This window comes from Acipenser ruthenus, chromosome 5 (assembly GCF_902713425.1).
Source record: "Acipenser ruthenus chromosome 5, fAciRut3.2 maternal haplotype, whole genome shotgun sequence".
NCBI lineage: Eukaryota > Metazoa > Chordata > Actinopteri > Acipenseriformes > Acipenseridae > Acipenser > Acipenser ruthenus.
Genome location: NC_081193.1, coordinates 63,468,136 through 63,481,763, shown reverse-complemented (window position 1 = coordinate 63,481,763; position 13,628 = coordinate 63,468,136). Strand labels below are relative to the sequence as shown.

Here is a 13,628-nt window from a genome sequence, read left to right as displayed (position 1 = left end):
ACTTATTTAGCCTACTTTTTTTTTTTTGCCACCACAAAAAAAAAATTGACACCTAGCTAAGAATTTCATCCCGAGGACTACAGTGAAACTTTAGTGAAGATTGTATGTGTACGTGAGTACATTTTAATTATTGTAGGTAGTAATTCATAGTTATTTAATCACTCACAGGCTGTAACATCCAACGCCACAAACCAGCCAGCATTTTTGTAACTAGCAATGTAATGAACAATAAAATACAAATTGTATTTGTGTCATCGGTGTCAATTTCAGGCAGAGCTTCATGGTCGGCAAGGTGATCTGTATGAACGTTTATAAAGTGTTGTGACAGGGTGACTGATGGTCTGACGTCAGGCAGAAGCAGGAAGGGAAAATAAACTGACACCAGGGAGTACTGCAGGTAAAAGAAAGAATCGTCTGGCTGCCGTTTTTATTAATGACAAAAATAAATAAAATATTTAAACAAAAACACTTGCGCTCACAGAGCAAAATAAACAAACAAAACCCATCACGAACACAAAATAAAACACAGGTCAGGCTGAGCTATAGCCTTCACTGATCCTGTTATCTTTTTAAACTCCTTTTTAAACTCCCCGTTCTCTCCACTCTCGCTCTCTCCACTCCTAACACCCACCTAGAGCTGGAGAGCTGCAGGCTTTTTATATTCAGGTGACCATCTCCTGATTGCAACAAAATTAATCACTTAATTCGGGAGATGGCCACCTTCTGCACGAGTTTAATTATTCCTGGTAGAGGACGAGCACCAATCTCGCCTCTGCCAGAACACGTTTTAAAAATAAACAAACACTCGGCTACGCCGTCCTAAATACATAAATAATAAATCCTGCGGCGCTGTTGTCATCTAAAATACAATACAAAATTATAATAAACAAATACAAAATAACACAGGGGCGGAGGGGTACCCCGTTCTAAAAATAAATAAACAAAACAATGTACAGGGCACCTCGCCCTGTTACAAGTGTTTTTTAGGAAAATACAATTTAAGCCTAATATTTTTAGGACACCAACTGTTGTTGATTCTAACTCGGGAACTTCGCATAAGGTAAGTTTAAATCAGGACTAGCCAGTTTTTGGACTTGTACCACAATTGTGTTAGTTTCTAACCCTGTAGTAGGAATCTTAGTGACATGCAAATCGGTTTCTTTCGTCATACGCGTCTTTCACAGCCTATCTGTATTATTCAGTATATTGCATTCAATACTTTTCAGAAAATTGGAAATAGGTTAATTTCTACTTTACTTTAAATTGTACTTGTTATTCTTTCAGGGAATATAATCATTTTTAGTTTATTGACTATTTTGTTAGTTTTAATATAAATCAATTACTTACAATATTACATGGTCGTTTTTAAGTTTTGACTTTACTAATCTATAGTTGCATTAATGCATGCTACATTAGTCTAGCCTTGCCATCATTTCAATTTCTTTTCACTTCCGATTACAGATAATGTAGGATTATGCATTAACGCCCATTTTAAGCCGTTTTAAACAACCATTGGTTGCTCACCAAATGACTGAGATCGCCAAAGTCTCCAGCAACAAATCAGGGATGGTTTTGTGTACTTTCAAAACAAAAGTAAAGTTAGATAGAAAAAAAAAAAATCACTTTCTGTCTATCGGGAGATTTGAAAATCACAAGTACAAGTTTACCAGAAATCATACTAAATCGTCCAAAATGTTTATGAACCCAAAAATAAATGAACAAAACATTAACTGTAGTGAAATATTCATAAACATCACAGATGACTCTCCTATCAAAATGCATTTCACTAATGTCCCAGGCAAATAGAAATACCTTTTATTATCTTAGGTTGCGGTTTTGATTACTGTATAAGCCATGGTTTTAAAGTGCAGAATAACCAATAACGCTTGGAGTCCGGTAACTCTGTTATATACTGCTTTATTATTAATATACAGCTATATTTTCTATTCATGACCAACCATTATTTAGTCCAATGTAATTTTCATTGAAAAGAAGGAAATGGTTGATGAAGTGTGAGGCGATCATTTTAAATGGACTTTGTAGTTAAATGGAATTCTGAGAGGTGCCTTGGGTATGGTTTTTGTAAAGCAGCTTACATCAGCCGGTTTCTTTGTGATTCGTTGTGGCATACAGTAGCTGAAATGTGCTCTCCAATTGACTTAAAGATCCTCAATATTCTTGCTGCTTGTATTCAAATATACATGTATGTCTCTGCATTTAATAAATAAAAGCTTATTCATGTGATGCAGTTTGACTCATCAAGTGTATAGTAGGGCTGAATCCAATTCTTGAAGCATAGAATGTATTTTAGAATCCTATGTGTGTGTAACGAAGATAGATGGAACAGCTGAAGGAAAAATAGCTATTTTCTGTCACCGTCATGTCTACGAGTCACAGATAATTATAATTTATAATTAATTGTGCCCAGCATGTACTTGTCAGAAATATGAATACAAATGTTAGATGCTTAAATGAACAATTACGATTCTTTTTTGTCCAGACAAGGATAGGCTTCAGTAATGCAACCCCCCACTGGAAAATGTGTCTTTTTGTTAAGCGTGCAGCTGCATTTTTAATTTGTAGGATTATAAACTAGCAGTTTCAAATCCTTATCTCTGTTCTGGCAGTGACAAGAAAACCGCAGATGGAAGGTAGGTTTTCCCTTTTATATGTGTAATTGTCATAGGCTGTTTTTGCGTCAGTCCACAAATGCTTAGTGAAACTGTGATGTGTACCAAATGCCATTCACCATTTTACCTTTTTGGAGTCTGTTTCCTACCATACCACTTGATTTTGTGTGTACATGGATTTCATTACTTCATTTTCTTCATACAGATGCATTATGTGGACCAGTAGCCACCACAATGATAATTTTCAACAACATTATGATTTCAAAGACTACTTCCCCAAACCATTTTTTGTTGCAGTGGTTTTAATGTGAAAGGTTATATACTTTCTTACTTGTAAGATGTTGCTTTTTACCCCAAAACATTTTGAAGGTTTTCAGATCCCTGAAAATTGGTATTTGGCTTCAGGGTAACTTTTAGAGGTCATTCTTTGTGTGTGACTCAGTGTTTGCTTTGCTCCAAACTGCAGTGCATTTGTCATACTCAACCAAAAACAAACTGGCATTTGTGCCTTAGGGGAACTAGCATTAGTGTTTTATTTTAATATCTACTTTATGCAACCTTGCAGGTTTTTTTTAAGGTAACCATGACTATTGTATTGTATTCTGTATATTTGTGTACAAGGGTATATTGACATTGTTAGTAAGCTAAATTAGATTAATTGAGTTTCAGTCTATTGATATATAGTATTCCTATGCAAAACCCAGTTTTCTAAAACTGCTTGCTTATGTGGGGAATGAGTAAAAACTTAAAATTAGTCAGGATTATATGTTTATATCAAAACTTTATAGAACGCAATGAACCATGGTTTTAGGAGGGTTGCCATGGCAAATATGGTTTTAGGAGGGTTGCCATGGCAAATATGGTTATCTGCTTCTAGACATTTGGTAAAAGGAAATGCACATTTCCGGCACCTGTTCTAAGAACAGCGAGGTTGACACTAGTGCAAAAGTCTAAATTAAAAAATAATGATGATTCATACGGGCTAGCTGTGTTGCTGACTGGCTATTTAAAGACACCATTGTTAGCAACGAGAAGCGCATCCCACTGACATTGTTGTCTGTGGCTAAGACCTTTATCTGTTGGTTTGCTATTTCTTTCACTGTGATTTACAGCGACTGTCACTGTGCTGCACTTCCAGCTCAAGGCATCCTGACTGCTGCCATTTGTGAAACTCACCCAACCCACAAGTCTCCTATTTTCATTCCCCTCATTGCATACAAGCTTAGCTTTGACAAGCAAGAGATAAGGTATTCATTAACTACTGTTTTTTGTTTTTTTTCATCACAGGGAGCAAACACGAAGATGGAACACAGAGTGACTCAGAGAATGGAGCCAGCCACAGGCACACCAGTAAAAGGGCAGCGCTAGAGGAGCATGTGAGGGTCTACCAAGGTCCCAAGGGACTCACGGCCGCTTCTGCTGAGGGCAAGGGTATAGAAGGTACTCTCATCAGCAGGACAGCCTTTATGGTTGAGTTTTTCGATGAAGACAACCCGCGCAAGCATCGCTCTTATTCTTTTACTCAGAACGGCGCTGCGGCAATGGCAGCCTTGGCTGGGGAAGGCCCTTGTCCCCCCCCTTCTCCCAGTGTGAACGGGCTTGTCCCTATGGACTGTAAAGGAGTTCCTTCACCGCTGGCAACCCCACCGTCAAGCAAACCGCATCGGAAGCAGAAATCGGGGGATCCATCCCTGGTACGGAGCTCAGCAAGTGTTGGACAACAAACCAGTCCAAACGAAGAGCCAGAAAAGCCACCCAAAGCTACGGGATCAGTGGAAAAGGAAAATGAAGATGACCAAAGCGATAAGGGAACCTATACCATTGAACTAGAAAATCGCAATCCTGAGGAGGAAGAGGCGCGAAGGATGATCGATAAGGTAGGAATGAGAAGTACAAAATATATATTTTGTGTTTTAGTTTTTTTAACTGTTTGTCCATGTAAGCGCACACTGTAGAAGATTAGAATAGGGGATGTGGGTTAAGGTTTTGTTTTGTTTTGTTTTGTTTTTTTAATTACGATTTAAGAAAATGTTTGACTAATACTTTTTTAAATATTAAATACAATTTTTCTGTCAATAGACCAAGCTATAAGTATTTTATTATGAATTTTATTTTTAAACTATAAAATAGTTAACGCATGGGAAACAAAGCCTGCTTGTTTGTGGTAACTTTTCCAGGCAATTCCATCAGTCAATAATAGTGATGTGCAGTTCGATTCTTTTTACTGACTCTATTCGTTTGATTCAGTTCAGTTTGGTGAATCGGTTCAAAAGATTTGTTCATTTGATTCACTGACGCAAAACAATTATGTCTTAGCTGAATCCCTGGGTTATTTGAACTGAAAAATGTCCGGAAAGGATCATTGATTGTCTGGGTAGTTGTGTTTACACATGAAATTGAATTTTAGTTTCATGAAATTTAACAAAAATGAAAAAGTAGAAGCTACGGTGTAAATTAAATTAAGAATACTCGATTTCTTACTTACCTTTTTATACACGATTGTACAGAGCAGATCGAACAAATAAATGTAGCAATGATATGTGTTATTTATTCTGCCAGTTCATGTGTCTGTCACGGGAGCTAGCGAGAATTCCAGGGGTTCGATACAGTTTTTAACTACTTTTTATTAATATCTTCTATGTGTGTTTGCATACTAACTTTTTTTTAGGTTTGTCCACTTTCCACTTTCAAAGTCTGGTTGATCAGAACGGTGTCATATTTATCCCATTTACTGGGATTTTTAGTTTGGATTCACAGGCCCCCTGGCATAAAAAGCTCATTCAAGAAATTAGATGTTGCAAAAGCACAATGCTGTTATTGATTACCCTGATTTGCACCCATTGTTAAAATTCATTTCCAGTCACTGGAATGGAGACTAGTAGCAATCAGAATATCAATACACTGCATATCAGATTATTCTTAACTATGCACCTCGTACTTTTCTTTCATTCCAAGCAGCCGTACAGTGTAGACGTCCCTTACTTAATGCATGTTTATTTAAACCTTTATTGGATTCAATTGCGTGCTTCCAATCACAATATCCACTAACAGGAAAGGCAAGGTCAGCATTTTCTGTTAAAGATCCACATTTTCTACATGGAAAACAAAAAACTGAATCTGACTTAATGGAGTTCTCTAACCATCCCCTATTGTTATACCAAGCCAGGTGAAATTATCTTTTTTTGTCTCCAAAACTGCACGATGGAAACTTCTTAAGGTCTGGTTGAGCTGGGTTTTCCATACCTAAATCATCCGGGGCTGTTGCTGCTGCCAGGGCCTGCAAGTTGTTTGAGCTGGTTGAAGGATTATCATCAGAGCTGTTAACTTCCTCGCTGTTTGTCTGCGATACAGATTTATGACCAGCATCAGACTTGTTTTTATTTATCCACCTTCTAATATCCATAACTCTAGATGGTAGAGGTTAAATTTACAAATATTTACTTTGTTTTCTGTGAAATGTTCTCTTTTCGCTCCACCTAAGACCCGCCCCCTGCTCTACTTTTTCCGTGTGCATGTTGTATGGCGATTACGTAAAAACATACGGATCTGGAAGGGGGTAACTCAGAGGCAGACGCTCTGGGCTTTGTTTGTAGATAACATTCAATAAATACAGACTTGACTCAAACTGGGTGGGCACTAGCTTGACTTTGGCCGGGCATTGCCCCCCCAATGCCCCCCTATGGCGCCGGCCCTGGCTCCAACATAGTCTGCAACATGTACTAAATTATAGAGCATTTGGAGCAAACATGGCAAATTTGGGATTAAGTTTCATAACTTTCTCAACAATAAACCCACCTAGTTGCCCGGTTACAATGAATCAGAGACAAGAACAGCAAACAGCAAGGCAACCCTGACTATGAAATTAGCAGCGCTCAGCACACACCACGCGCACTTCAAAATACATGAACATATCTGGCAAATAGTAGACATGTACATTTTAAATAAATACAACTTGGGTTTTTCAGTTAACTAGATGACACGTATGAGTTAATGCAGCTCATGTCCCCAGCTGCTATAATGCTAAGAAATAAATAATAATATGAAGTACAATATTACACATTTGCGCTAAATCTGGGAAAAACAAATCATTTGACATGGTGATTTGAGGTAAGTTTATTGGTACTCATATGTATAATAATTATAACAAAAGTGTTATTTATGTATGTGGGCTCTGTGTAGACTTGAGTTGGAAATTTCAGAATGATCGGTAGATTCAAGAGTAATTTCTGAATCATTTCATGAGTTCTTTGGCAGGTAACTCGACCCACGTAGTGTGTTTGATACGATGATTCAAATGAATCGATTCAAACGGAATGCTGAAACCCGATTCCTATGATTCACCGTAATGAGTCGTTCAAAAAGAACGAATCATTCACAAACTGCACATCACTAATCAAGTAATGTGCCTGTTACCCGAGACTACCCATCTGTGATGCAGTTGCAAATATGCAACATGTGTGCACGCTCCCTTCTTGTATTAAATCTACAAATTTGTTAGAGAGTCTCACTGTAGTTAATTACCAGCACATCTATCAGGGCTCGAAATGAACGCCGACTATGCAGCAATTGCTGTGCTCTTCTCAATTGCCATAATGCCCATCAATATCTGTCTATTCACGGCAATTGTGGCTGCAGTGCCCTTTCTGCTACAGCAACTAGAGATGTCTGTACACACAAAATTAGGAAGTGTTTGGATCCAAACAATAGCATGATTACGTCATTTGCACGGTTAAAACAAACAAGGAACACAACCCTTTCAAGCACATGGATTTCTGCCGTGCATAATAATACCATGTCAGAAAAGAGTTGAAAAACTGTAGTTAAAATTGCACCTGTTTGTAACATTAGTGGTTAAAACAAAACAATTTTGTATTACTCATTCTTACAGTATCTATAGCTTTAAGCATTAATTTATGTATAAAGTCTTGCTTGATCTTGTGTTTTTATCATTAGCCATGACGGACATTTTTTTTTTTTTACCACGTTAGTTGGCATAGTAGGCTGATTAACTAGCTCATGCCTTTCACCTTAAGAGTCCTGGGTTCAAATCAGGCCCGGCCCCTTGTGTACATTAGTCCATTTCATAAAACCTTCATACAATTTGGTAGAATTAAGAGTTTGCTTTAAGAAGCCCATTTAATGTATTTATGATGTTTACTTTATGGGTTTTATTTCTGTCAAATTTCAACAATTTTGTAGCATTAATTTTAAAAAATACATGTAGAAGCTGAGCCTCAGGGCTAGTTTATCTCTACTCCCAATGCTCTCTGTTTCAATATTAATATTAATATTTCAATACTGCAACTGATATGCCCAGTAGCTAAATGACGCACGATGTGGATTTTTCTGCCTGCTGAGGTTTAGGGCTCATGACAGCTTCTCTTGCTTTTAGCATAGTATTAATAGAAATGTGTACAGCAAAATTGCAGTTATTTGTTAATACAATACATCATTCAAAAGGATTAGGGTCATGTCCGTCTCCTAGAAAAATTCACTTGGGGGTTTTTCAGACATGCTGAGTTCAGAAATGATAGCCAATATTTATTTTTTTTATTTCCCCTTCGACCTGTGACCTTGCAAAGGTCAACCTAAAGTGAGAAAGTGACCATCATGTGTAGCACCTCGTTCTACTCGTATTGAATAGGGCTTTTCAATACCCCCCTTGAAATTTGCTTTTTGCTATTTGTACCAAGTTTAGGCCGTAATAACTTGCATGGGGGGACTCCAAAGAATCACCCAAATATATGTTTGGATAGATGTTAATGTGATCTACAAGCATCAAAATATGCCGGTATCTGGGGATTTTGGATTTTTGGCAGATTTGAAGTTGCATTTGTCATGCATTCAGGCATCGCTTATGGCCATATTGGTGAGGTTAAAGTACCACACAGCTCTATCCAAACTGGCTATTTCTTCAATTGTGAATTCTCTGAGAATTGATCTGAAGGAAAAAGTAACAATGTGGGCTTCCAAGGGCAGTAGCTTGGAGCTGATGGGTTATGAACTTGTTGTTATGATGAGAACATTTGAAACTACCAAAAGCTTACTTAGTTGTATTTTAAAAACCAAAAAGGGAGAGTAAAGGGTTTTTTTTTTTTTGTTTTTTTTTTATATAAGCTGTGGTGCCTACCTAGGGGGATAATTGATTGACTGACCAACCAACCATTTGTGAAAAAGCCATTTGCTGCATTTAGTTTTTAAAACCCAACGAAGTAAGGTTTTGGTAATTTTAAAATGTAACAAAGAAGTCCCAAGTCCCATGCAAGTTCATAACCCCTCAGCTCCAAGCTAGTGTCAGTGGAAGCACATACTGTTACTTTTTCCTCTAGGTCAATCCTCGGAGAATGCAAAGTTGAAGAAATAGTCAGTTTGGATAGAACTTGCACTTTAGTCTCACCAAAGTAGTCATAAGCCATGCTTGAATGCATGACAAATGCAACTTCAAAAATCCAAAATGCTTGTAGATCTCATTAACATCTATTCAAAATTCAGATTTCAAGGGGGTTTAATGACCAGTGGTGGGACTTGAAAAACTTTTGGTTTCACAGAATTTGGAAGACTGGTACCTAACGGTCTTGCAGCAATGCTTACATTTTAGGACCCACATCCCCTACAGGGTAAAGGGTTAGGCTGTAGTTCGAATAAAACTCATCAGTTACCCCTCGTCTGGCAATTTGCCAAAAGTGAGTAGGGTGCTCCTAGTAATTTTTTTCTGAAAAGCCCTATTCAATACGAGTAGAACGAGGTGCTACACATTATGGTAGCATCTAAATTGCACCCAGGGTGATTTTTCTGGTCATTGTCCCTTTCTCACTTTAGGTTGACCTTTGCAAGGTCACAGGTCGAAGGGGACATTTTTTAAGAAAGAATGGCTATCATTTCTGAACTCAGCATGTCAGAAAACCCACAGGTGAATTTTTCTAGGAAAATCGGAGACGGACGGGCAACGAAATGTCCCTTTTCTGGTTGAGTTGGCGTGGAATGAGCCATTAACATTTCACAGTATCACTGAAGATTAGGTACAGCATAAATCGTGTCTTTCCAATACAGCTTTTAAGATGTCTCCAAGGTGACACTGTACAGACCTACCAGCTTCATACATTTTAATGCTGGTCTGAAAACTTCTGACAAACATACCATTTTTCTTTAAATGATATAAAGCCCATACTTTATATCTGTGTGAAATAATGTATTCCAGATCATGTATTTTTTAAGAGACTTTTTTTCAATTCTGAAAGACGCCACACATCTAATGTTTACATGCATATTCAAATGTAAAGCACTGTGGAATAACTGACTTGCAGTAATTATGAAGCATGATACAGTGGGTTCCATGGTTCCAGTCCTCAGTACTGCAGTAGGTGTACTATCTAATACTGCAGTGCACCGCGGATCACTGGTCAGTTGCCAGGGAGACTCCTTTTTTTTTTTTTTTTTTCCCAACTACATTCTTGAAAAATCCCCAGAAGAATCTCCCTGGTAGCGCGTTTTTTCTTTAGCTGTACACCAGATGGTGTTTCAAATTATGTATGTGGCACTGTATCACATTTTAAAGCTAACTGAAGCTAACTCTGATCCAAAATTTATTGATGGGAGAAAGAAATGGTGATAGTTACATAAAACCTAAATGTAACACTAGAGCAAAAGGTTTAGTCTTTCTTTGGCTAGAAAACAGAATTTATATTATCAGGACCAAGATTTAGACAGTTATTCCCTCTATCACGTTCTTATAGTATAATAATGCTGCGTGGGTAAACTAAGGATCATTAAACGGCGACAACAGCTGGAATCCTTGTATTTTCGCAAGAAGGATTAAACAAAATTAATATTATAATAATAATAATATACTGTATGCATGGGAGCTGCAACTAGGGGTGCTGGGGGTGCGGCAGCACCCTCTGGCTTTGCATGGCTTCCATCATATACAGGGGTTACAGTTTTGTTGAGTGGCTTTCAGCACTCTCACTTTGAAAATTGTTCCAGTGCCACTGACTCTGTTTTCTACAACGCCTATAGTGAGGTCAGTGCTATGTTGTAGCATATAACAATACATAAGCATTACAGTAAAGATTACAGTAAAGATCATTATTTGATGTTTATTATCACTTGGGTTTGCATTAAATAGCTAACTAAATAGACTAAATAGCTAAACTTGTGCAACATCAGAAAAAAAACGTGATATACACGTAATCAGAATGGTTAAACACATAAGATAGTGTTTTGTTTTGTTTTTTTAATGGAGCTAATACAATCTATTAAATTACTGTGCTATTTACTTGCTGAGCACAGTAATACAATAGTGATACAATAGCAAAAACGATTTTTAACAATTTTACTGTTTCCAACTGGGACAAAAAAATGAAGGCTGAAAACTGTGACAATCCCAGTTTTCCCAGGGTCTGGTAACCCTAATGCATTCCTGGAGACATTTAAGGGGTCATGTATCAAGATCGACCTACACAGCGCCAAATTGGTGGAGTGTAAAGTAGCGCTTATGGCACAAATTTTGCCCCATCCTGAACATATTAACTAGCCAAAAATGAATGAGGCATGGCGTAAGCGTGATGCATACTGGGCAATTTTAAGGCCGGTGTAAACTCGGTGCTATGGCCTTAATGCCGTCGCAAACGCTTGGTGCATGACCCTTTTAGTTTTTTGCTCTACTTGTTTCCTCAGAATATTAAGTGCAAAAGGACCGAGTCCAGCAGTTGTTCACATTGAGGTTTAGCAAGCGGACTCCTGTTCATTTGCCAAACGGACCGAGACCACCTCTTAGGTGGACTCCATATGGTTCGTTTCCAAAGCGAACGTTGTTGTTCACACATCACACCAAGCATACAGAGTGCGGACCAAACCCTCTAAATGGACCCAGTGTGAACACAGCCTATTGATAATTACAGATAATGCACAATGTATAGAAATGCATTGCCTATTGTGTGGATCTGTTTTTAAAACAGTTGGGATGAAAGGTTGTTGATCACACATTTAGTAGAACCTTGGTGTATTTCGGGGACTCCTCCCCTGAGTCATCCCGCTAAAATACCTGTCAGTCAACCTTTAATTACCTGTCAGTCACCCTATTTAAACCATAGCCAGCTTCCTAATTCTCATCTTGCTTTTCAGTTTGTGGTTATCACGCAGCCTTACAGACCCAATCTTAAAACAAAACCTTTGATTTCAATCGGTATAAAATGACTACTCACCCGAGGTAGCTTTCGTTTTCATCTGACTCAGATGAAGAAAAAAAAAAAAAAAAATATATATATATATATATATATATATATATATATATATATATATATATATATATTACTGCCGTATGACATCACTTCAATCAAAGAAGTGCCTTTTTTTCACAACCAGAAAAATCGCTTCTACCACACTTTAGCTCCATTTGCATACATTAACTACAACAGTTGGAAACTGTAAGCGATACAGTACATTTTAAACTATTTTGAGATTTTACAGAAACGCGAACTTAAAAGAAATAACAACACCAAAAAAAAACAATAATAGAAGCACTGTCGTTAAAATATTATATTGCATGAAGGTTATCATTTTTCATTAAGTAAACAAACAAGAATAATCGAACTAAAAGCCTTGGTTCAACATACTGCCTGGACAAGGCACTAAAACAATGTGAAGCATTTTGAAAAATATATACCACACGATTACTCAGTCTCTATCATCTGCATATAAAGAAAAATAAAAAGATAATACAATTCTTCTTGACAGACATAACTGCCCAGATGGAGTGAAATGTCTTCAAAAGTATACCACACAGTTTAAAAAAGTATGAAAAATATGTAGACTAAAGATGGAGTAATCACGTTATACTGGCATCCACATTTACAGTATTTAGCTTCTTAAAACAACACAGAACATATAAGAACACTACAGCTGTATTCAAACTGGTTGGCCTCCTTACTTGGGGTGGGGGTTCTTTCGATACAATGCTACAGATAGGACTGGATAGATACACAAGGTCTTTGCTAATACAACGGAATGTGAATGTATTACTTTTTATGAACACACTACATTTTGTGCTGATGAAGTTGCATTTACAAATAGTCAAGTGAGAACAAAGAAGTTTGGATGTCAGAAAACAACAGGAAATAACATGTACAAAAAGTTCAGGTCAAATGTCAATAGTGTATGTTCAATCATTTTAATAGTTATATCAACTATGTAGGCCTAACCATCTTCCAAGTTGCCTCTTACAGAATTTCTGAGCAAAGTAAAATAAAAACAAAATTCAATAACAAGTAGTATTTTTCTTTTGAATTGAATGTTTGGCGTAAATGGTAAATTAACATAGTTATCCTTACATTGCATAAATGACCCAAATAAAACAGACGATAACATATGCCGGTATTGTTTTTATTTTGTTTTATTGGAAACGGAGTAATCAAGAAAAATTGCCAAATATTTTCCATAATAAATATTTGCCATAAAAAGTTAACTATTTAAATGTATTTTTAAATAAGATTTAATACGAGCAGGAACCCTTCATTTACATTTTATATCCCAGTTTACGGGACGTGCAATTTGTTAATAAGTGTAATTGATGAATAAAAGAAAATATGAAACCGCATCGTTGTTGGCCTTTCTAAATTGAAGAATGTTTACTGCAGTGGCCCAATACCCTACGTAATCCAGCATTTAAATAAAAAAGCAGTATTCGTTGTTTAAAACCAAATTGCATAACCCTGGTAATATTTATACATTTACAAAACTATTCAATAAAATTCAAAACAGAAATTATTTCGGACAGAACATTAAGCTTAGAGCATAGGATTTGACCATTTTTTGATAAAGCTAAAAAATAACATTTGAAAATTGGGGTAATACAGTCATATAATTTAGACTCATCTGTCTGGATACATATTCAAAGCTAAGAACTCATCAGTAGTATCACAGTCAGTTATCATTCCAACCAAATGAAGTGTTTTGTGAATGACAATTGGGTAACACTTTAGTTTAGGGATCCGATATATG

The 13,628-nt window shown here is 36.9% G+C and overlaps 1 protein-coding gene across 9 annotated transcripts in view; it reads left to right on the top strand.

The window, feature by feature from the left end:
- LOC117402941 (centrosomal protein of 170 kDa-like) overlaps nt 1-13,628 on the top strand; it is a 118,682-nt gene that overhangs the window by 63,548 nt on the left and 41,506 nt on the right. For all 9 annotated transcript variants that reach the window (XM_059024370.1, XM_059024367.1, XM_059024365.1 and 6 more), the window contains exon 9: nt 3,918-4,507. In XM_059024370.1, the coding sequence (XP_058880353.1) occupies nt 3,918-4,507 (590 nt within the window). The remainder of the gene's footprint in view (nt 1-3,917; nt 4,508-13,628) is intronic.